General features: G+C 40.6%; 1 protein-coding gene across 3 annotated transcripts in view; it reads right to left on the reverse strand.

The window, feature by feature from the left end:
* Positions 1-24,474, reverse strand: part of clstn2a (calsyntenin 2a) — a 134,157-nt gene that overhangs the window by 63,549 nt on the left and 46,134 nt on the right. For all 3 annotated transcript variants that reach the window (XM_047342056.1, XM_047342055.1, XM_047342057.1), the window contains exon 2: positions 4,812-4,934. In XM_047342056.1, the coding sequence (XP_047198012.1) occupies positions 4,812-4,934 (123 nt within the window). The remainder of the gene's footprint in view (positions 1-4,811; positions 4,935-24,474) is intronic.

The raw sequence follows: 24,474 nt of genomic DNA on the forward strand, positions 1-24,474 counted from the left end.
CTGCCTTTTAAATCCTAAATTTACGATATCCTGCTTTTGCCTTAGCAGACAGAAAATATTTTGGGGGATACACTAGACATATCACAAGCTGCTATTGTTGCGGTGGCATTGTTTCTGTACACAATAAGAAAACAATATATCTGTAAACAAAAGAGCATTAGGCAGTGAGGAGAATGGGTGTATCCAGCTGGCAGTTTTGATAATGGCACTAGAAAGTTTTCAATCACTTCCTGTTTGTGTCTTTACTGCAACAACAGAGAAAATGATGTGATTGCTCCTGACAGAACTGCAAGATCATTAAATCTTTTTCACTCACAACCACTTAACTGTCCATCAGTGTGGTTCATTAATAAGTCAGGTATTGTAAACAAAGCTCTCGTTGGAATAGGATGCTATTCGCTAAAGAAATCCTCCTCACAACTGGCTTTGAACTTATGATAATAAGATTTTTCAAATCACACGGCAAGCATTAAATAGAATTTGACTAAAAATAGGATTAACGGCACAGACGAAATGTAAATGATTTGTATTATTTTTCTGTTTTGCTCAGCAAAGTTATGGATGAAATGGAAAAAACTTTCCAGTTAAAAACATATGTTAATTGGAATATAAAATCATAACGTTTGACAGGCTATAATATACTTTATCAACATCTAATTGAAGCTACATTAGTGAAATTAAATTAAATGTGATTGTTCTAGTAGTCAGACTACTAATGGCTGATAGCAGCTATGCAGCTATCAGCCATTACCCAGTAAACAACAGTCCTCTCCTCAGTTCTCAACTATCGACATTATAGTATTGACTTTCTTGGATGGAGTAAATAAGTACTGTGTCTTCAAGCGTGAATTATGTGTGTATTGTTGAGCCCTGTCAAAAGGAACATTTCAGTCAATTTAAGACAGAGAAAGTGGATCTATCCATCCATCTAAAATGGGGTCATTGTCAAAGAGAAGTAAACATAATAACACAGCTTAACAGATCACTTGTATCTTATTCTATGATACCTCTTATGTATCTCTTTTTGTTTTTGTGTCCAAACAAAAGGACTTGACATAAGCTGCACACCACATTCTCAATGTTGGCAATGGAGAGATGAGGTGTAAATGTAATCAGGTTATAATAATATCCAGATACAATCTGGATACGGAAGGCATTTTAAAGCAATATGAGTAAATCTAATTTCATATTATTTCAAAATAAAACCATATTTGTTAAAAATCTTAACTTTGGCTTGATGCTGCCATTCCTTTTTAAAATGTTCTCAAACATGCTTCTATTTATATATACTTAAGGTTGGAAATATAAGGTTTTTGACCTAGGGACATTAATTGGCAGTTTTCTACCCCATAATGCTGAACCCAGGAAGTTAACATGGTACAAAGTGCAATGAGTTACAGTCTAGTCTCTAGTCAACTGTTTCACAGGTATTTCAAAGAACAGATAGACTTATCTAACATATGAAAATAATCAAAACCCTTTTTCCACTTATGATGACCCTCTCTCATTTTCATTATCCATCTGTCTCTTTTATACTTTTCCCTCAGCTATCTCATCTCCATTTGCCTCCACTTCTCAAAGTACGTTTGTTCCTTTACCCTGTGTGAGTTCAGCAGTGGAAACAATGTACAACACTGCATTATACTGGTACCATGATGAATGGGGAGGATCCATGCTTGTTGACTGTGGCCTTGAGATAAAGAATAGACAAATGAAACTGCCTGCCTGCCTTGCAGCACCCAAGGGTCCACTGCCACCATTCCTCATGTTAATTTGATTGAGAACACCCGATCAGCACATACTCCTCGACCCACACCTTTGCTCTGACGGAGGTGCTGGGTGGGGATTGGGGAGGTAAGGAATAGACGATGCCATCATGGCACGCAGTAATAACAATGAATCTCCGGGATGCCTGTCTCAGCGTGTATTGTTGAGGTTAGGCCCACTGTGGGTAGTTTACATCAAAGTGAAATGTGGTGCCACAGGAGAACGACAGAACAAGGAGACAGGAAGGAAAAGAGAAATGAAGATAGGGATAAAAAGGTGAAGTGAGTGTAAGAAGTGAAAACATATGAGACTTCCAGAGAAGAAGCACAAGCAGCAGATGGGGAAAGGGAATAAATGACGATGTGAAAAAAGTACAAGCGAGAAAAAAAAACACAGGCAAGTACTTAACAGTCCTGGTCTGTGTTCCCTCAATGCAATTAATGTGGAGGCAGAAGGACAGCCCACTACTTCTCTGCAGTAAAACAAAACCACGATTGATGAGAGTGTGTGTGTCGGTAATGCCTATGTAACTGGATATGGGCTTGCTCGGAGCAAAGTGTCAAGATAGGGAAGAGGAGGAAGGATAGTTGGACTGAGAAAGAAGGGATTGTGGCACTGGGGGGGAAATGGTTAGAAAAAAGTGTAAGAGAGTTGTAGACGCAGACAAATAAAGGGAGACAAATTGGGCCATTTTTTCACACAGTCTCCTTGGTAGCTATTGTATGGGTTTCAGTCGTTAGACCGCGTTCAATGAGAAACATTCAATAAGAAATATCACCCGTCTGCAGCCAGTGCACGCACTTTCCGCTTTTCTTTCCTTCTCCGCCAGTTTTCCACGAAGCTTGGCCTTCTTAAGTCAACAAACAATGTGTTAATCTTGGAGCAAAGCAATCACAAGTAATTTCCTCTTTAGTCCGCCTGCTCATCGTGGTGTTATTAAGACTAAAAGATCTTTGCATCTCCACTTTTGCGACATGAATAAATGATGAATGAATATGAAGTTGCCATTTTTGCATAATATAGTCTTTCTTTTCCATATTTTAAATAACAAAATCTCCCTACAAAGCTCCAAAGCTCCATTAAGTGTTTATATACAGAACATATTCCATTGTACTTGTTTTACACTTTACAGCATGTATACAGTCCAGGGCTTTTAGAGGCCCTAATGCGGAAAGTAGGGGGAGAAAAAAAGAGCCTTTAACATGAATCCATGCTGTTCCACACGGTTTAAGGTCGGCTCTATTTCCCATCATTTATACAACTGAACACACATAAATTGAAAAAGACAAAAGTGTGGCTCTGGCATCAGCAGAAAAAACACACACACAAAAAAATGAAAACTTCGGAAGAAAAATAGCTGAGCATCAGTTTTCCATGGTTGTCAGGGTTGGGATTAATAGGAGCCATTTCGCCATAATGAGCTGTTAAGCGTTTGCTGCCAAAGAGCCTCTTTGTTTGCCTTTGAGTCTCAGAATACTCTCTCTAATTATAACAGCTCTCTCCTTCCTGTCACTGTCAGCGCTGGTGTACCTGTGTGACAGCTGCCTGATTCCAGCTCTTGTTAGACAACATAATCAGCTCCCGAAACAATTATCTGGAGATCGGGTGTATAATGATGTCGAACTGGCATTATTACATGTGTACTGTACCTGTTCTGTGACTCAGTCTGTGCTACACTCCCAGCACCCACTTTAATGGAAACCATTAGGTGTTGTCCAAGAGATGTTTTTCTTCATTTAGTGCCAGTGGAGTTTTTACTGTCCTACCAGGCTCTGAAAGCCTTTCTCTCAAACAGCTACAGTGAGTTCCCAGTGACCAAACCTTCAGTGAAAGCAGAGAATCGACAAATCTACTGTTATATACGACAAGACAGGACTTCCCAAGTCAAGCCCCCCACTCCTACAGTTTCCTATGTACAACCATAGACTGTATATAAAGATGGATGACATGACCGCTCCCCAGAGTTAAGCCAAAGCATTTCGATCGCCACCTGGTTGTGGCAATCTTGCCTCCCCCACGTAAATGAAGATGGTAATTTTAGGGTAGTTCTTATCACAGTGATGTTTGTTCAAGTGTCAAAGTGAAACGTTACGATCAACATCCAGGACTGACTCACGATTGGTAGCGCTTGTGAAATGTACACATTTCTTAGTGCTATAAAGATTCTGAGATTAATTTATAATACATGACGCTCAGGCTGGATTTAGCAAAATAGCACAATCTGAATAGAAATGAATAAATATGGACTTAAATACAACTGGAGCCAAGATGCACAATAAACTACACTGTAAATAAGACCAAAACATTGCTTCTTGTGTGCTCTGCTTGATATTCTGGACAAGCTTGTCAACTACAAAATGAATATTTACATCACCAGAAGCTGACAGCACTCGGGAAGAAAAGATGCTTTTGAGAGGAAGCTCTTGCTCAGGTTAATGGGGCATTTCAGCTCAGCTTATGAGGAAAGGAAAAAGGATGACACATGGCTTCAATTAGCTGACAGCGTGAATAGGTCCATGTCGGGGGGAGTGAAAAAGATGCATCTTAACTCGAAACCTTGAATGTCACAAGATTATAAAAATATAAATGAATTTTCACGAACCTCAGAATGCTTGAATAAGCCCGTTGTCTTCCATCCAACTAAAAAAATGAGCCTATCTAAACCATTTCAAATCCTGACTAATAGCTTTATATAAAGGAAAAGCACTAGAGTTCAAACAGTTTGACGTTCAGATGTGTGTGTCAGAGGAGCGCTTGTCAAGAAAATCAAGAGACTTCTGGAACTGCTTTGAAAATCATTTATCATTTGCTTTAACATCACTAGGGCTGATAAATGGAATTCAGTCACCATGACAAATCCTGAGTACAGAGAACTGTCGGCTCAACCATTTGTTTCTACGTTGCCACAGTTGCCTGCGCACATTACTGAGGCATCCTCGTCTTGGCCCCTACGTGTGTGTGAGACAATGAATGTGCGGGAGAGGGTGTGTATCTTCTACTTTTTAAATGTGCGTGGATACTTGGAGTATCCTGGTGTTTCCTACCAGCATAGGGGACTGGGGCATCCTTGTCCAGAGCGACCAGAGGGGGGTCCAGCAGTACAGTGTCCATGTTCTCCGTGATCACGCCATGGTAAGATGTCTCAATCCACGGCTTGTGCTTGTTCACTGTGGAGAAGGAAGAAGAGAATCAATACAATAAATGTTAGGATCTCCATTAACAAATGTACTCCTTACTTTTGTAAAGTTTATAGCAGTTGGTATTAAAGAAAGTTGGAAGTCATTTGTAGGGGGAAGAGGGGAGATGCCAACCTTAAAACCAAAATAACCAAAACTTCAGCCATGCCCAATGAGAGTGTGCTGCATGTGCAAATACAGAATTTGTGTGGGCAAGAGAACATCCTTTAGTTAGTGATGCTAACTATGTGCACCTGCTCCTGGGAGATTTGCATGGGCAGGACTCAAAACAAAATAGGAGAAGGTCAGAGTAGAGACGTGGTCAGAGGCACACAGTAAGTACGGACCAGAATTGCATTGAAATGAACAGGTGGAAACACTCTTTGCCACCTCTCTCTCTGCCTCAGTTAGACTGGACATCAGCAGCAGATACTCGGTACCACTTTTCCTGAACACATTTATGAAGATTTAAAACAAATGGCCTCTTTAAGGATTGTTACTGTGATTCGCATGTTTTGCTGTAACTCCTGTCGAAATGTGCTGAGTCACAACAGGGCAGACGAAGAGAAAACAGAGGGCAAGGAAACCTCCACTTTTCGAAAACATTACGTTGTCATTTTGATTTATCTCAAACGTTTTTACAGATGACGGGAGCACTAATGGAAGCCAGAGGTTGAGGAGTGTGGAAAAATATATTGATTGTTGTTGTAAAGGTTTACATTCATGATTGTTTTGCTTTTAAAAAGGGCAGGAAGGGAAGAGAAGACACTCCTCGTCTCTGCCAACTCTCTGTTGGGTGTAGACTCACGTGTCTCCGAACCAGTGGCTACATCTGCAAATGTGTTTGACAGGGCAGTGTACACATACACCACAGTGAAGCACTGAATCAGGTCTTTGCAGCAAAGCTCTGACACCTTGACTTATTTTGGAGAAACAACAGGGTCTCAGTGGCCCAGACAACTTTTTTTTTATGAGATGGTTCTGAGGTGTAATCTCAATCCAGGTTTACTGGTGTACCGCTACATCCCCACTCTTCCTCCAGCACATTACTTTACATTTCATTTAGCTGACGCTTTTATCCAAAGCGACTTACAATAAGTGCATTCAACCATGAGGGTACAAACCCAGAACAACAAGAATAGAGAAAGTACAATTTCTTCAAAAAAGCAAAACTACAAAGTGCTATAAGTAAGTGCCATTTTAAGTGCTACTAAATTGTTAGTTTTAAAAATGTTATTCAAGGTATAGTCGGAAGAGGTGTGTTTTGAGTTTGCGTCGGAAGATGTGTAAACTTTCTGATGTCCGGATGTCAATGGGGAGCTCATTCCACCATTTAGCACCATCACCCTTTGCTATAGTGGCTTTGCATTGTTTCTTTGTCTCTCTTTACCCCTCTCTGTGTTGCTGCTCCCACAAAATACAGAATCTGACCACCAAATGTGACTGAGAAGTCTGGAGGATGAGATTGAGATTAACACAGATCAGATCACACATAATTACTGACACTGCAAATTAAACATCTTCCCTCCTCTCTTCTCACAGCAGGACCTCACAAATGCGGCGCCCTCTGAACAACCATATGTGTGCAAGTGTGTGTGTGCGCGCACTTTTCTGTACACACACACACACTCACACGCACACTGAGTGTACAAGTGTCGCTCTCTGCAGGGAGCTGGGATGTCAACTTAAACTTTCAGTCCACTGGAGGGAAACGTTTTGTCTCATGCCAATGAGCAGATGACATGTCCAGCTGGCGGTGATTTAAAATGCATCAAACTGTCCCTATGAACCCTCTCACTGGGTTTTTTTTCATCTTTTTGGACAAATTTGAGTAGTTGTCCTACTATTCTGTTTTCTCCCCAGCTTGTATAAGAAATAAGGTCAAGTTAAAAGAGGAAATGAGTGCAAACCCTGTGCAAAGAAACATGTTCTTTTAAGCACTAAAGAACGAGTTGTGAGTGAAAAAAATAGATCTGGCAAAGAAAAAGCATCAAGAATTTGAAAAATATTGCTTGTATTAGATTATCAACAATTAAAGATAGTGAATATTGTGCCACTTAACTGTCTGTGGGAAATGTGTTGATGCCTATGTGATTGTCTGTGTTTTAAGTTGTGATGTAGTCAGATGAGAGTCAGCTCAGAGTTAACAGCACAGGGCCGTTGTCATGAGGAGGGCATGATTAACACTTGACTAATGGATTCACTATCACAAACGGGATCAACCTTGTCAGGAGGTCAGCAACTCTCCTTCTCTTGTTTATCTGATGCTAAATAAGGAAAAAACTTCCCCAAAGTCATTTCAGAGAACAACCGTGTAATTACTTCTACATTTCTCTTTCACATTTGCCTTCAATTCCATGACAGAGACGTGCTGATCACTCTAGATGGGATTCTTACCATGCTGGGACAGAGCAGGGAGTGAAATATAGGGAGCAATGGAATCACAAGGGAAGCAATTATTCATACATGGAGCCTCATCTCATGCTCATGCAGGAGATGGAGAGCACTGCAGCACACAGCGTGACTCTGCTCTGCTGGAAAGTGGAGAGACGAGAGCGGAGCTCCGTCCTCGACTTGTGTTTAGGTGTCTTTACACCTGGAATATTTTAACTGTAATAGTGGAAATTGAAGCCCACTAGCACACACACACTCGTCGTAGACCCAGCACAGCTTCCTCCTAATACCTGCAGCTCTCCTTGGATTTAATTTCCACCCAGAAGCAGACATGAAATGAACTGAAACAATCTCATAAATAGACTCTTCAAAAGCAAGAGCATATTAGACTGAGGTGCTGAGGTGACTATAAAACAGACTATAAAAATGAGCATAACTGAAGTCATTCCTCATTCTCGTGTGCTTGCACTCGGCAGTGTAAATACATATTAATCCATCAGGCTCACGTAGCATTTCATTTACATTCAAAGATGTCTTCAGTAAGTCTAACAGCAGCCAACAGCTAACGCAGTTTACTCATGGATAGCAGGTTCAATTTCTGGCTCAAGGTCTTACATTTATCCCAAACAAATTGGGTGGTGGTAGACGCAGCAGAGCTGTGACTTTTTTTAAAGGGAGTCTAATATAAGAGCCGTTCTGCGGAAAGAGCACACATCAAAGCATGGAAATGGGCTATTTCCAAAATGGCTTTCATGACATGTAGCATAAAGCCATTAGTGATGCATTTAAGGTATTCATCCTTGACATGCTGGTACTGAGACCCGGGGATGAAACAAAAATCGAGACAAGTTTGTAATAAAAGAGAGAGAAAAAAAAAGGCTGCAGCGGTTGACTACGCAAAGCCGGCCCTGTTAAAAAAATATACTATGCAGCAACTGTCCATAAGATCACCTCTGAAACTGAAGGACAACAGAGTCTGCAGCCACGCTAACCACTCTGTGAGGCTATTGTTAGGCAAAGCTAAATGCTTATGTCAGCATAAAAACATCCCCGCAATGACTAACAGGCTGAAGTTTAGTAGGTGTAATGTTTACAGTGTTCACAGTCAGCATGATAACATCTGCTAATATGGTGGTGCTGGATGGAGACTAAAGGGATCAGCACAAAGTCATTAGGATTTCTTCCGGAGTTGTTGAGCGGCTGAAAAGGAGAAGTTTGGAAACACCGCTGACCCTAGAGGAGCGCTGTAGTCTTGAAGGGTAAAATACTCAAACATTTGAAAACACATGGACTTGCTTCCTGATTGGTTCTTATCGGTCCCGACTCTTCTTCCAGTGGTGAAGGCAAAATCTTCCACCTCATCGGTCCAAGAAAATAAATCCTTCATCTTTCATTTCACCATTATCAGCATTTGCTGTAAGAATGCAACCAAGTAGACTATCTGTTTCCTGTTAATACTGATACGCTCATGCTCAGTGTACATGAATGGTCACATGATACACATTTTCAGGTGTGTAACTATAGACAAAGAACATTACTAATGCGGAGCTAAATTGCTTTTGTGGACAGAGGTCGTTTTTGATGTTTTAGTTTTGAAAAACCATTTGAAAACTAAAACGTATTAGTATGGATGTAGCCTGAGTGAAATTCAGAGAGACATTGCCATCATTGTAGTCAGCACCACCAGCATTGTTCATGATAAACCATTTTTGGAGCAGCTCCTCCTTTAATAAGGTTACAAGTGTCACTGGCTACAATATGCATAGCGTCTCTGGCTATTTCCTGAGGAACTTGTGCAGCCATTACAACATTAGACTGTACATTAGGGAGGACTAATTTATTTAGCTGGAGAAAGAGTCTAAAAGGGGATCTAGTAAAGCACTGGATAAGAATCTGATATGACAGTAATATGAACAGAGAAATCCAGAAACAAGATTTCCGGTAAACAGAATTACTGCTGGGGATTGTCAGCTTGTCCACCTCGGAAGTGAGATCAAAACATTGAGTGTGGTCCCTTGTGACAGAGGCTCGTGAAACCTTTTAACTGTGGGGACATTGACAACTCGTATTCTGAGACGCTGCATTACTGTGTTATGCATCGATTGCTAGAAGTCATGTCATATTAACTGCCTAGTAGAATTTTCTTTGATTACAGTGATGTCGCGGTGGAATGGAATGATCCTTCCATAGACTATGCTTAGACCATGACAAGGATCATAACACCAACAAGTAACAATAAAGGAAACCTCTCTGACAATGTACCAGCATGTGCACCAATGCAAACACATGAGGAAATTGTACATCATCCTCAGAAAACTAGAGCTCTACATCAATGGGTGGCTTGTTGGCACAGTTTGTGCGACTGTGCACCCTGTGCCGCTGTTGCTCAACACCAGAGACAAAAGTGGATCATAAAGATGGATGTACTGTATCAGCGGAATGTGGAAACAGAGGAGGCGAGGATGCAACGCGAAATGGGAGCCAACACTATGAATGAACCGAGGGGAAAATGAAGGGTTAACCAAGAGATAAGAGTTGAAAGGGGGAAGAGAAGATGAGAGGAAGCTGTACTGGAGGCAGAAGGGTGAGTGGGGTGAGAGGGGGAGAGATAATAGTGGGAGACAGAAGGAAGATTGGGCAATCAAGGGGTAGGAAAAAGGGAGGTAATTACCATCACTTCCTTTTATGAAGAGTACACTGCTGCCCATAGGACCTCACAAAGCCCTTCAATTTATTTTCCTATTAAAAGTATTAAATTGAATTTCCATTAGATACAATACATGCCACAGATCAGAAATGTTCAAATAATAGTGCTGATCTGAGGAGCCTCTATTCTTGCATCCCAAAAAATTTGCTTTTGTTACACACCTCAAAGTGAAGCCCCTCCTCATTAGTGGCAAAAATAAAAGACAGGGAACAACAAAGGAAGAAAGATACCGGTAGACACATATTTGGGGTAAGAACATGAGAATTGCGTATTGTGCTGATGTGTACAATGTAGTCGCAAAGCCCCTGACTGGAGTCTGGCTGGTGACCTTTGTTTTTTATTAACCTTGTGTTTCCTGACTGTCAAGAGCATTGCACATGATAAAACGGTCGTAGAAAAAAACCAAAACAAGGCTAAATACAGCCCGTTTGTTGCTGCTGTCACTCTTTGCCATCAACTATCAAATAAAAGAAATATGTAATAATAGTAATAATAATAATAATGATAATGATAAAGCATGTAGGGAGGCTAAAGCCCTCCAACAGCGACCACAGGTTTGGTTTTACTAACCCGCCCCTGTGCTGCATGTCCTAAAAAACCTAAAAAACCCATTTAAATAATGATAAGAATGATAATAACGTAAAGAGTACTCAGATCCCAATAGATCACTGACAAGCTTGAGTGACACTGAAACAAATACTTAGAATGAGAAAAGCAAACTTGTTTTCTGATTAGAGAGTTTCCAACAATTGTGCTGGGAAACTGCAAGATCCTTGTTTAACACCAGGTTTATCTCCTTTACTGTTGTCTTCTCACGATATAATCTTCAGAGTACTGGTGTCTAAAAATGGAGCCCAGGGATAATGCCCATAGGATCTTTCCCACTCCATTTCCAGCTTCGTTACCAGAGCAAGAAGCAGTACTACTGGTTTGCGATCAACTATTGTTAATTAACTGCATGTTCATTTTCAGAAATTCAGGGCTTGAGATAGAAGTTCAAATGTTTTTCATTATCTCACAGAAAGATTACACACCACACAAATAAGAAAATCCAGTCTCCCCCAACACCATGGCGGGTATCACAATATTAAAACGATTAAACTCGTATTGTTGGTTCCTCTAATGAGGCAGTTAAAACAAATCATCTCATTCTCGATTTGTCTCTTACAGTGATGTGTCCGTGTGGGAGAGTGTTTATGATGCTGTTAGTTTAACAGTAAAAGCGGTCTGAGGATTAAAAGTGAAGATTCAGAGCCATTCAGCTCGGTTAGGAGGGGATAATTGCTTCAGTGGTGAACAGTGAATCGCATTATATCACACTTCTAACATTAATTGATGGCATCGCAATGCCCAAGCCTTGGAGGAGTTCATTATGTGTAGCGGTTCTAGCATGGCATGAGCAAATGTTATGGACAAGTTCAAGCCAAGTAATTGGTGTGCCTGAAAATATCCCCAACAAAACTTTTATAGGTCACAGTTTGCAGTCAGAGAGGGACTGCAACACCTCTACACAGATGACAAGACATTTACAAGATCAATTTTTCATTTTACATTGTTTCCCACAGAATAATATCATGGGTGCACAGATGAGAGCATGCAGTTTGCTTCCATGCACAACAGATCCAAATTGACAGATGACACTTCCTGCCTTCTGAGAACTGCAAGGCCTGCGGGGAACAAGCACAACTAGCCAAAGCCATAAACATATTATTTATGTTATGTTAACACGTTTAAAAAGGTTATTTGTAGCAGCAATCCGACCCAAATGATCACCCTTCTCTCCAAAATAGGCAGTTCCTCTAATCTCCACAGAGCATTTAACCAAATATCAGCTCATTGTTTTGGTTTTACCCTCCCTGCTCCCATTAACCATTTGATCAGTAATTAAGTTTATGGTTAAGGTCACAGTATGATAAGGTTTATAAGAAAAACATAATATATACATTTACAAACAATTTGAGTGTAAATATGTATTTCCTTCCTCCAACTGCATCAGCAGCACATTAAGCATAAGAAACTCCAACGCCCGTGAGAGGAGAGGGACAAAATCATTACATCAGGTCCATAAGTACTATGAGCATCAGCTCTGACTTTTACAGTCCCAGTGCTTAAGTGTAAGATGCAGTTAGCAATACCAGAGCAATTAGGCATATTGACTGCCGCACAAGTCCTGCACTTTAAGCAAAAATAGGTTGGAGCTGACCACTGGGTCATTTCCAGAACATAAATTCTTCCCACTCACTCTCTCCCTGGACCCTCCCAAAATGTACCGTAAGATTTGCAGCCAGTGCGGTTGTTTTTTTATTGCCGCTGTTGTCGTGTCTTTTTTCTTCTTAACAACTCATTAAAGGGGCCATAAACTCTGATCTCCCCCAACCACGAGCAATACAATTCCCCCCAGTTGTGAAGACTATTAGTTTACAGAGATTTTGATTTAATTTGTCTTTACCCACAATCCCATCAAGACAATTCTGAGGTTGCCTTTCTTTTGGAACAACAGTAGGTGAAATACAGACAGACCATAATTGCTCTGCGACATACAACTCCCTCATATTCCCTGCCTGGTGCTGACTGCATCAAAACAAACCGAGGAGGGAAACAAAGCCACTGCGTTTAATTGGCATCAAACATTTTGCAAGTGGCAGGGCAGAGTCTATAGGCATATGAGAAATGTGTTATTTGGGTTACTTGAGTCTGTTTGTAGAATAGATGGTTATGGACAAAAACTACTGAACAAATAATCACATGTAGAGATGAAAAAAAAACTTCATCTGCTGCTGAAAGAAGAAAAACATCTAATCAAAGAGAAAGAAAGACGCCTGAGAGGAAGGTACAGTGCGGTAGGAAGTCAATGATCTGTGATGGTATTTTATTACCTCGTGAGCGTGAGATAAAACTCTGCAGGTATCTAATTTGTGTGAATCTGATGAGCGGGAGAATCCTGTTGAGACTATGGAGGGTGGGCGGCTAGGGTTGTTACAGAGAGTGACAACAAATCTTAAAAGTTATGGATGACCCAAACTGAGCACCATTCCCTGCTCTTCTGTCTGTTACAGCTAGCTGGTAATCCTTGCAAAGCTAGCAAAAGCAGGCTAAACTGCAGGGGACACATTCCACCGCCTCCCATCGTCCCTCTCGTCAAAACAAATGAACGCACACTGCCTGAAAACTGCTCAAAGCCGACTTTACACTTCAGTCATGCACAGGTTAGTTATTGACGGACAAGTGCACCAGTATATGATTCTATTACGTGTATAATTTCATTAAGTTTGAATGTTGGTTGTGTTTATTACAGTCCTGTGAGTGCCACAGACACCAGCTTTTTTTTTCAAGACGGCTATCTATGGATGGTTACTACGACGTGAAGAGTATTTCAACAAATTAACAACCCTACCTTCAGTATACGATAAACTGGATTTAAACTCAAGAGACAGAAACTCTACAGTGCATCAGAGATTGAAAGCCCAAGACGCAAAGCGTAAAATAACTGTCAAAGATAAAAAACATATCAGATTGTAGAGTATAATCATTCAAACATCCCACACACGAACCTTCAGCTTATCAAAGCATTCATCTGTTATGAGAGCTTTGATGCCATTTAAGGCAGATGACCGGATTAGAAATACATATTTGCGTTGTATTGCAGATTCACAGAAACAATAATCATCATTTCAGCCCCTGATTATGTTTTTGGCTGTGGCAATTTCTGATGCAAAAGCTAAAGTGATACCTGCGGAGTCACAAAAAGTAAATTGTTTGCTACTAGAGCTCCTGGCATTCACTATAAAGGAAGTACCGAATAGCGCTGAGAGAAAGTCAATCTGCCTGCCTTCCAGAATTGCACTCAATAATAAACCCCATTTGTTTTTTTCTTCGTTGTCTGCCTCTTCTACTTGTTATGATTCATTTGTTGATTTACAGTGCAATGAGGGAGGGAGCGGGGGAGTGAGAACGTCTTGGATAACCAACAATGAAATGCAGAGTGCTCTGAGTGATGGCTTACTGTCGATTAGTTTCACTGAGTGGGCCAGTGAAGAGGCACAACAGAAGGATTCGAAAGGAGGGAAGTGAAAGTGGAGAGGAGGGAAAAGTGCAAAAAAGAGAAGAGGATGGTGAGGGGGGGAGGAGGAGGAAGGAGGAGGTGATATCTCCATTAACAGAAAGCAGCAGGCGACGAGAGGAGCCGTGGTGAGTGGAAATGGATGGCAGTGTGACTGACTGGAATTAGAAACTGTTTCACTCCACAGATTTGGGCTCCGTGCAACAATTAACTGAAATACAAAAAAAAGTCGACCATATGCACTTATTTCAGCTGCGACATCGAATACAACAATCTCATAAACATTCAAAAAATTGTTTTAAATGATTGTGTGTGCATGTATGGTGTGCCTCTGTGTTTTCACTGAGATGTGTATGACCACATGAATTTCCCCTAGTGGGATAATAAAGTTTACATTGACTTGACCTTGACTTTTGGCAAAAAATCTTAGGGGGTAAAAATTATATTTATATATTCACATTTACAGGCACAGGTAAAAATTCAACAAACACAGGCAGGCTGAGGGTGTGAACTAAAGTATGTTTTCTTTCTGGAGATGTCAAACTAAAATCCTAATGCAGTATTTAATATCTAAATTAAATGAAAAGGTTTTTTTTTAATTGTGAAAGCTTATTACACCTCCTTTGAACACTTGACTTCTGCTCAAATCACTGTCACTACCAATAGCAAACTAGCTATTACATCAAAATGGATCATACAAAGACAGACATGGCCAGTGATGAATAGGTTCTCAGCGGCTTTGCAGCTTGTAAAAAGTTGTTGGGGAACAAGTCATATGTTAATGATTCTGGGCGGGTCCAGAATGGACCTGAAGATAAAGTTACGGGTAATGGATCGGGTCCCGTACAGCACTTTGCAGGTGTGGGTTGGCAAAAATGTGCCCGCCTGCAGTATAGAGCCCTTTCGATTATCAGTTGGCATATAAGCAGCTGATATGAGTCTTTCATCCATATCTGTTGGGCTGTATTACAGTATACAAATACTGCATTTTATATATATACACACAAGTCTCCCTTGTTTGACAGTGACGACACCAGACAAGGTGAGAGACACATCTCTGGATCCACTCCACTCATGATAGTTGTACTCGGGCAGACATCTGTCGTGCTGCTGATTCTCTTATCCCCTTTGTTGCTGACTCGCGTCTCAGTTGTATCAGCCGAGTCTGACTCTCTCTAACTTTTCAAACTGATCCTCTGTCTGTCACTACTGTCTGTCACGGTAAATCTGTCATCTAAACCTACTTAACTGTGTCTCTCTTAAACTTGGTGTCTGTAGCTGTCAGTGGTATCAGGTAACAGGTGATAACTGTCAGTCTGACAGTCACAGGTCTGGGCTCCTAGTGAAGACAGAGGGAGAAATATAAAACATGCATTTTTCAGCTTGAAGCCTGAGTTCCCCAAGTTGGAATGTTGGAAAAGCACGCAAAGGATTTAATCAATTATTTTCTACCTGAACAACGGAGAGAGAGATAGATAGATAAACATGGACAATGCAAAGTGTATTAAAATTAAGCCAAAATATCCAACGGGTGCAGCCATCTTACGCTGATGATGTCAGGGAGTGAAGCCGCAGTATCAAGATACCCCCCCGATACACCCACCTCACCAATCGCAAGTCAATCTCAGCTGTCAATCATGACAATTCACCCAGTTTTTATAGCATCAACTAACTAATTAAAAACAAACTCATCAATATGAACAAACATCAGTGAAATAAGAACTAATCAAAATGACAGAAAACATATTTAGGATGTGTACTTTGTTGTTTTCGTTTGTTCCAACTGCTAACATGTAGGAGGCAGGGTTTATGACTATACTACAGCCAGCCACCAGGGGGCGATTTTAAATTATTTGGCCCCACTTTTGGGGAGCTGTCAGGTCATCTATCTTTATGATGATCTTTATGTCAACATTAGCTATTAGGGTGCCCACAGAGACGTATCTGGAGAGACGTTCGGTGTTCTACTCTTATGTAATGCAGGGTTTCCCCAACAATTTACAGCACCTTAGCCAAATGAATACAAAAAGGGTTAGGGTTCTCTGTCCTCCTCTCAGACAATGAACTAGATGTAGTTAAGGTAAAGTCTCAAGTTGATGACAACTCAGAATAAAGAAAAAGCTGAAAAATTAGCTGTTGTTTTACAAAGCCACTGGGCACTTGTTAAGCTAATGGCAATTTGATACGGACAAGTTCAAATGAAAGCTATCCGTCTTCTGGCTGAGACGACCAGTTTGTAACTTTCACTACAAACTGTACATCGACACCTCCAGTTCAGTGTTCTCTGAACAATGTCGAACAAGTATAAGCCCACAAGAGGAATAATGGATTGAAAAGAGAAGGAAGTCTGTTATATCTGTTCAAGGGAGCAGGAAATTACTTCCACTGTGGTGTCCACAGCAGAGCTCACAGCCGAGCACAGTGACTACATCAGAAGGCCTAAAAATGACGACGCTGTTCCCTTGTGAAGATGTCATAAAATACATCCCGAGTTGCCTCTTCCTCTCTTTGTGGAAAGAGAATACAGATAGAATTTTTTATGTAAATGATGCAGTGTTTCACACAGAATTAATTCAATCTATGGCGTAACAGGGGTGCGCGTGCACACCCACAAAGGTCACTCTTGTAGCGCTGCAAATAGCAAGTTAGAGAGATCTTGTGTTATTATGAAAAGTGAAAAAATATTTAGGTTCAGTATGAAATTGTGGAGTGACAAATGAGATATTAATAATTAATGGTAAACCCTGTGATGTGCACAGGGATTGTTAAATGCTCTTTTAAAAAAACTGCTGTGGAAATACAGATTTTCTATTGAGCTGCTGACTGTGCTCAAACATGACTTTGACAAATACACAATTGAACATGCTGTCAAATGTTGTGCGTGTGGTATTTGTGCTGTATGAAAAGAACAACACACAAAGCACCTTAACAACAGATAAACGCGCTCTTCAGCTGAGCTTGAGAAACCAGCGCTCAGAAATTGGTGCTCTTTTGCAGTTTCAATTATTAGCGTGGCTGTTGTACTCCATTCCAAGAAGCATTTATTCCAGGCTGTTTGTTGGCTATAAAAGTGTAAAGGAATATTTTCAAATGGAAAATGCAGGCTTTAAGAACTTTAAATATAAAGGTATAGCATATGGCTGGAAAGTAGTTGCAAATCCATGCATGGCACTGTGGATAAAGAGAGAGAAATCACCCAGGGGAGGTTAGAGTTGCTGGCAGAGGCATTTTTAAAGTGGGGGAAAAGCTTTAGTCATGGCTGAAGGGGCCTATAAGCCCCTCTAGAAAGTATAATAAAAAACATAAAAGCATAAAAAACTGTTACATTCCACAGCGGAGTCATTTAGTACACACAAATGTGTATGCAAACACACCAATATACAGTCATCCAACAACACAGACAGAATTACTAAGCACTGCACCACTGGGAATGAGGATTTGGAGCTTTTAAGAACCGTTTTAGTACTTTTTCTTAGAAGGCTACTGGTCACAACCAGTGTGTGGCTTACATGAACACCAAGGCTCAAACTAAACTGATGTGTAAAATGTCAAATTCCAACAACAACAGCTTATTGCCACCCGTAGTTACATTTTAGTGTTAGGCGACCTATAGCAGTCATGAAACCAGTAAAGAGCAAAGTTAGATGATGTAGTATAAGACTGCACCATTTTTTAAGAGTATGTGTATTCAACATTTATGTAATTAGGGTCTTAAAAGTACAGTATGCAACTAGGTCTTGTAGTGGAAAATTCAACTGACCAGTGTCTAAGGTATTGGAAATCCCCCTGACCAGGTGTCTAACTGCTGTGATACTGTCTACCTGACAGGATGGAACCCTTATTTGGTGGTGTCTCACTGCTATAACCTTGATAAACAGGGTGCATGCCCTTATTTGGTGATGTTTTTCTTCCAACTGCTACAGCGGACGGACAGGCACAGATGATGATCTCATGTCTTTCATGTCTTTTTTCATATTATGTTTTATGAAATGCCTCTTTGTATAAGTTCTGGCTTTTGTGAACTTGCGGCCAGTTCCATTTTGAGCACCCGTGCTTGTTGTGTAACCTCTGCAGAGCTTACTATTATAAAGACTCAAAGGCAACTCCAGTCTGAGAATTTCATTATTTCAAATCTCAAGATGAATTTCCATCACAGTCTCTTAATCAAAACAACAACAAAACACCAAGTTTGACTTATGAGGCAGAGCGGGATCATGGGAATTGTTGTCTTCACCACCATTGCAGAGGAAAATCTACCTGACGCGACACTACCAGGCACTAATCGTGTTTTATTCACTTCACGCAGCAAAGCCCCGGATAAAGTGGCTATGATGCAATTAAAATGAGACCAAAATGAAACGTTCCATTACCTTGAATAAAACTGGGCACAATAACAATACCTTTAGACTATACTTCACCGGTAAGATTGATTAACAAAACACATTATGTCATTTAGCATAATGCTTGTGTCTGGAATTCATATCCATAATTAAAATCATCATGAGCATGTCTTTCCCTTTTTACTTGTATAATCACTACAGTGAATAAAACACAAAGTTTAAGCAATGCTCAGAATAAATGGCTAAAACAAAACGTCAGCACATTAAAGAGAACAGATCGGCTGGAAAAGTCTGATATTTTGCACGGCCTACAAAAAACATTAACTCAATTTAAATTCCTCTATATTATGTTGTCTGGAGATTGACTCATTCTGCTTTGTTTACGATCAAAGTCTTCCGACACATGCTCCTCATTTCGTGATAGCCTAAAGGTGTGTTCTGACCAAAAAATGAAAAGCCTTTTTGAGGCTGTGTGATTGCAGAGAGAAAGGGATTGGAAAGATGTGGGTGGATGAAAATTTGCCTTGGCAGTGACAAATGGGCAAAGATGCATCCATAAGGGTTTAAAATGGATGAACCTGAGTGAAACATTTCTGCTTATTCTGAGGTTATATAGCATTTTCAATGGGTACATTTCAATGTTTATTGACTATTTGGGGCAAAATGAAAAAAGAACTAAACAGTCACAGTCTGGGTTGAAGTATGAGAAGTTGATCAAACATCAGAATCTGTGTTTAGCCATCAAATCACCTGTAGAGCTAAAGACATCAATCATATTCCATGACGTTGTCTTTTTTGTTCAATAATCAGTGACCAAGAGAGAACTTGTTATGTTTCAACACTGCAAATGCTTAATGTTCACTTTGACTCTGCTTGTTTTCTAAATAGCCCATTTCACAACGGGTTGAAGACAACTTGTGACGTCAGGACTGCGTGGATCCATCAGGACTGGAATGTTATTTTAGACTATTGGCAAACTATTCATTCTTCAACTGTTAATAGTGTTTCAGTCACTCCATATCCTTGTGTCTGTCTTTCTTTTTAATACCTATTCATTTTATTCTTCCAGAATCACAAACACACACACGCACTCACACACAGCCTGAGGCTATATCCAAACCACCATGGTAGAGAGGACCAGGGGTGATGGACTATTGACTGATCGACTTTAAGCAGTCCATGTAACTCCTGGTGGTTAGCCAGTCGTTCCAGCAACGGCCTTGGGCAACCTGCTCCTGCTCACTGTGTATGTTTGTGTTCTTGTGTGTCAGGGATTGTGTGTTTTGTGTCTTTGCTGCTGACTGATAGAATCCCCAGAAGCCTTTGAGCCTGACTGGGAGGATGTCTGACAGGTGAAGATAAAACTGGACCAACAGCCACCATTGTGGAGGCATCATAAGCACAACGTGGCAGATAGAACACATGGTCCACTCTGCATAAAAGTTGACTAGGTGTGGGTTTTAGGGGGATAAGGTGATGTATGTGTGTGTGTGTGTGTGTGTGTGATACGCCCACCAAGACACTAAGGGGTAGAGGTGTGTACAAGTTACCCAAGTGCGCATGCATGTGTGTGTTTCAGTTATAATGTGACTAGATGGGAGCTCAGCGAGTAAGTGCGAGAGAGACAAAGAAAGAAAGGGACAGAAAAATCAAAATGAGACAGAAAGATATGGGGGAAAGATAGGTGAGGACAGCAGTAGATAAAAGAACACAAACCCGGGGCAGCAGGTCACCCGAGGAGGATGGGAGTGTCCCTCATGTTTTTGGAATTAATTCAAAAGAGGTGATTAAAACTACATTTCCAGTACAAAAAATGAACATGGGAAGCACCACTGCCCCTATGGCCTGAAACTGCAACTGATCCAGGTATATTACATTGTCAAGCATCAGGGGGTCCTCCTTCACAGTTTAAGGCAAGGAAACCAAGTAGAGCAGATGCACTAAAATTATTTTACAAATCCCAGCTCCTGGCACTGTCTGGCCGCTCTGTAACCTCTGACTTACAAACAGATACAGAAACACACACACACTTTCCCAGCTCAGGGGTCTGAAATAAAAAAGTGTGTCTGTGTGTGAGTCTGGCTGCACTGTTGCACACCTAAACATATAAAATAAAATATCGTCATAATGGTTTAGTGCACTTGTGACAGCATTTCCAATCAAACCTATCAATCAATGAATTAATGGCAAAAATAATAAGCAGATTAAATGATAATGAAAATAATCATTAGCTGCTCTCCTACACAAAATAGTTCCAAAGTGATTCACTTCCACCAACTACAACAGTAAAATCCCAATTTTTTTATAAAATGATATAATATATAACAGTGTTTCTGCATTGACTACTTTTACTTTAAAAACTTGAACTACTTTGAGTTATATTTACAGATTAAGCCTACTTAGTTTTACTCAGCATTTATTTTAATGCAGGACTTTAGTTAATTAGTTCCCAGTGTCTCTATAACCTTGTGTTCCCCTCTTTTTAGTTGCCGGAACATAATGTTTGTTTACTATGTACTTCTTGTCTTCGTTCTCCATGTTTTATTCTCCACGACTTGCCTGTGTTTGGACAATTTCACCATTTCTTTTTGGATTTTGGATTTCCGCCTGCTCCCTTCCTCTTTCTTTTCCTGTTGGGACTGCTCTACCAGGTTTGAGTCTTACCTGTCTGACCGCTCTGTACGACTTTGTTCACATTTTTGTTTAGCAAACCTCTGATGTTCTGCCTGGGTGACTGCATTTGGGCTCTTTGTTCCTTTTGCATCATTGTCACAATATCAGTTGTTTTACAGTGTTGGATTATTGTGACTACTTCCTCCCAAAATGGTGCAAACATTAACATGATTTATGTTTCAGTTGCAATGTTGCCATTTTATTTCATCATGTTATTTGTTATTTTGATCCCGTTAATTCATGGTCTTGCTGCAAAGACACTTCCTGATCCATCTCAACCAAGTGTCACACATTCAAGTTAGATCCCACGTCCAAACAAGCCAAATAATGAACCATGAAATATTGTGATGCCATGAAACAATGACATTTTCTGAGGCAGTTATCATACCATGAAACACTGATATTGTTGCAACCCTGACAAACACACATACCCACATACACAAACAGGAAACAGGAGACAGGAGACAGGAGAAAATCTTTACTGACAGATAAATGCATCCTGCTTTGTTGGAGTGCAGTGCTGTGCTGTATGTAGGCGGCTGTGGCTGAGGGGGTAGAGTGGTAGCCTCCAACCAGAAGGTCGGCGGCTCGAACCCCAGCTCATGCCGAAATGTCCTTGGGCAAGATGCTTAAGCCCAAAATTGGCCCCTCAGAGATGTTGAATGAATTGTGAGTCGCTTTGGATAAAAGTGTCAGCTAAATGACACTTTAATGACTGAAATGTCTTTATACCAGATGTAATTTCTGTCCCCTTTCTTAGCATGTTTGGTCATTGACGTCTGAATAATCTTGTGTACTGAAGGCTCACTTAGTCTCAAGGCGATTGCAGCGAATCTACAGCACATTTAATGATTCATGTTGTTGTACACAGACCTATGTGTAATACCAAGCTTTTTAAATGAAAATGTGTACATGAGGCATTGAGAAATACTAAAAGGATAAAATTGAGCTGAGAGTGCATCTGAGAAAGAGAAGCAGAAGAAGGAGAAGAAGAAGAAGGAGAAGAAGATGATGAAGAAGACAAAGACAGTGAAGAAGACTTTGAATTAGACAAAGAAGATGATGAAGAAGAAGAAACTAAAGTAACTACACACTTTTCCTGTAGAGCCTTGTCCAGTTATCTGGAGAGGCTGGCTCTTGCACAGCTCAGCAGTGTTGCTCTAGGACATCAACTGTGACTCATATACAAGTGTTTCTGGCTAATAGAAGAGGTTTTCTTTGAATAACTGACACACAACTCCTTAAGCCCCGTTTTCAATGATCAAGGATAATTTGTTTGGTTTATAGTTCAAAATATCCAGTCTAACTACCACAAGAAGAGCGACGACATAGATCCTCTTCAGAGCCAGCAGCCTTGGAATTAACGTCACCCAACAGCTTAGGTGTGAAACATTCAAAATAATACTTTATGACGGTGTGTGAAAGTTCATTTTGACCTCGGAAACAACAACCGAGACGAAAAGATTGCATGTCACTGTTCACTTACACACCATGACTTTCTTCAAATGTGATGACGAAGACGAGTGAGATGAGGCAAAAAGCTCCAGAAGATTTATTTTATCTAAGCACCTCGTAGACTTCAATTTAAGCCACTGAATAGCTAACTAACTTTTGTGACCTAATATTTATGGATTTTAATTTTAATTTTAATGAACCTGAATGCATTGGCCTCACATGTGCGTGTGTGTGAGACAGTCTGATATACAAAGAAGAGGCAAGGAGGCAGAGCCGAGGGTGAGCCAGCTAAGATCTATGTGCAGTCACTAACACTAATCAGGCTTTGCCCAGCAGTATTCATCTCTGGAGCAGCACCAAGAACTGGGCACTGACCAGCAGCCAGCCAGCCTACTAACCACAGGCTGCCATGGCTACAGCACCGCTTCAGCTGCTTAGTGATAACAATGGGGCAAGGCAGATTCTTTTAAAAGGAATGACCTGTCACATTGAGCATCAACAGATTCCGACTTTTGTTGTCATCTTAGCTATGCTTTTCACATTTGTAAAACTGTCGGCTTGAAAACGCTGTTTGCATTGTGGTCTTCACCAATGCCGACCGGTGAAGAAGCATCTATTAAAAAGACAAACAGAGAAATATGAGCAGACAGGCATCGCTAAGACTGTGTGAAGGTGTACCATACATTTTCAACAACAACATGATGAATGGAGAATGAGACAACATTGTAAGAAAACCACAAAGGAATACCATGTGAGCGGTATGAAATATGTACACTGACGGAGTTTAAGGGTAAAGAATTCGAGAAAATGCAGCCATCAGTGCCTCAGCAATGCCACGCTAATAGCATCTGAACCCTTTTCATTGTTTCTCTGCTGTTTCAAAACCTCTGCCAGCCTCCCGTTCACTTTCAATCCTCTGCAGTTCCAATCTGACTTTGTCAAAGTTGTCTGCATTACATTTGAAAGAATATGTCATTGGAATAAAAAGGCATGAGGGAGGAGGAGCCGGGGCCAAAGTAATCAAGGGAGCTGAAAAGCGTGAAAGTACCATTACTCATAATGCCATATACACATGGGAAAGATAAATGACTTCAATCCAATGGCAGCCCTCTAATACTGGATTCAGTTGGGCGGAAAGGAGGAGAAAAGCCTTCCCCTTGCTTACCATCCTAACATTGTTACATTGAATTGTCACACATTGGGAGCTCACACTGAAAACACGTGTCCTAAAAGCAGTGTGAGATAAACTCACTGCGTGCTGTGCCTCTATAAACCAAAGTCAAGTTTACTTCACATTATTTACTCATTTGTACATCTGACAGTAGCCTTTCAAGGCTGTGCCATTTGCTGCACGTCTTCACAGAGGGAGAGATGAAGCCCCAATACAGGCAATGCAATGACAACAAAAAAATGAAGAGGCTGAACTTGCAGCAGACAAAAGCCGGCCCTCTTTCTTCGACAACTGCAGTGGCTTTACAGTTGCCATGTTATCTCTCCCTTAGGCTACACGTGTATCTGAGGCCAGGCAGCACATCGTGATAGGCAACGTGCTGGAGGAAGCTGACCTGCTGTATAACAATACACTTCACTGCCTCAAGGCTTCCTCTCCCCACAGAAAGTTACATATTGTAAAAAAAATATGATAGAGACTGAAAAAACGTATAATCTGACAGCGCTGTCAAAATATGTCAGGTCCTTCTGTTCAAACACTCTTGCAAAAACAACAACAGTAAATAGTACAAGACATTGTGAGTTGTACGCAGCATTTTTATTCAGCCTGTTACAAAACAAAGGAAGAGTTCTGGACCCGAAAGACCATGACTTGTGACATGTACAGGACATAATGGACATATTTACTGTGGTTGGCATGATTTAAAAAATCTTTATGATCCATTTTTCATT

The sequence above is a fragment of the Hippoglossus stenolepis genome, chromosome 11 (genome assembly GCF_022539355.2).
Source record: "Hippoglossus stenolepis isolate QCI-W04-F060 chromosome 11, HSTE1.2, whole genome shotgun sequence".
NCBI classification, from domain to species: Eukaryota; Metazoa; Chordata; class Actinopteri; order Pleuronectiformes; family Pleuronectidae; genus Hippoglossus; species Hippoglossus stenolepis.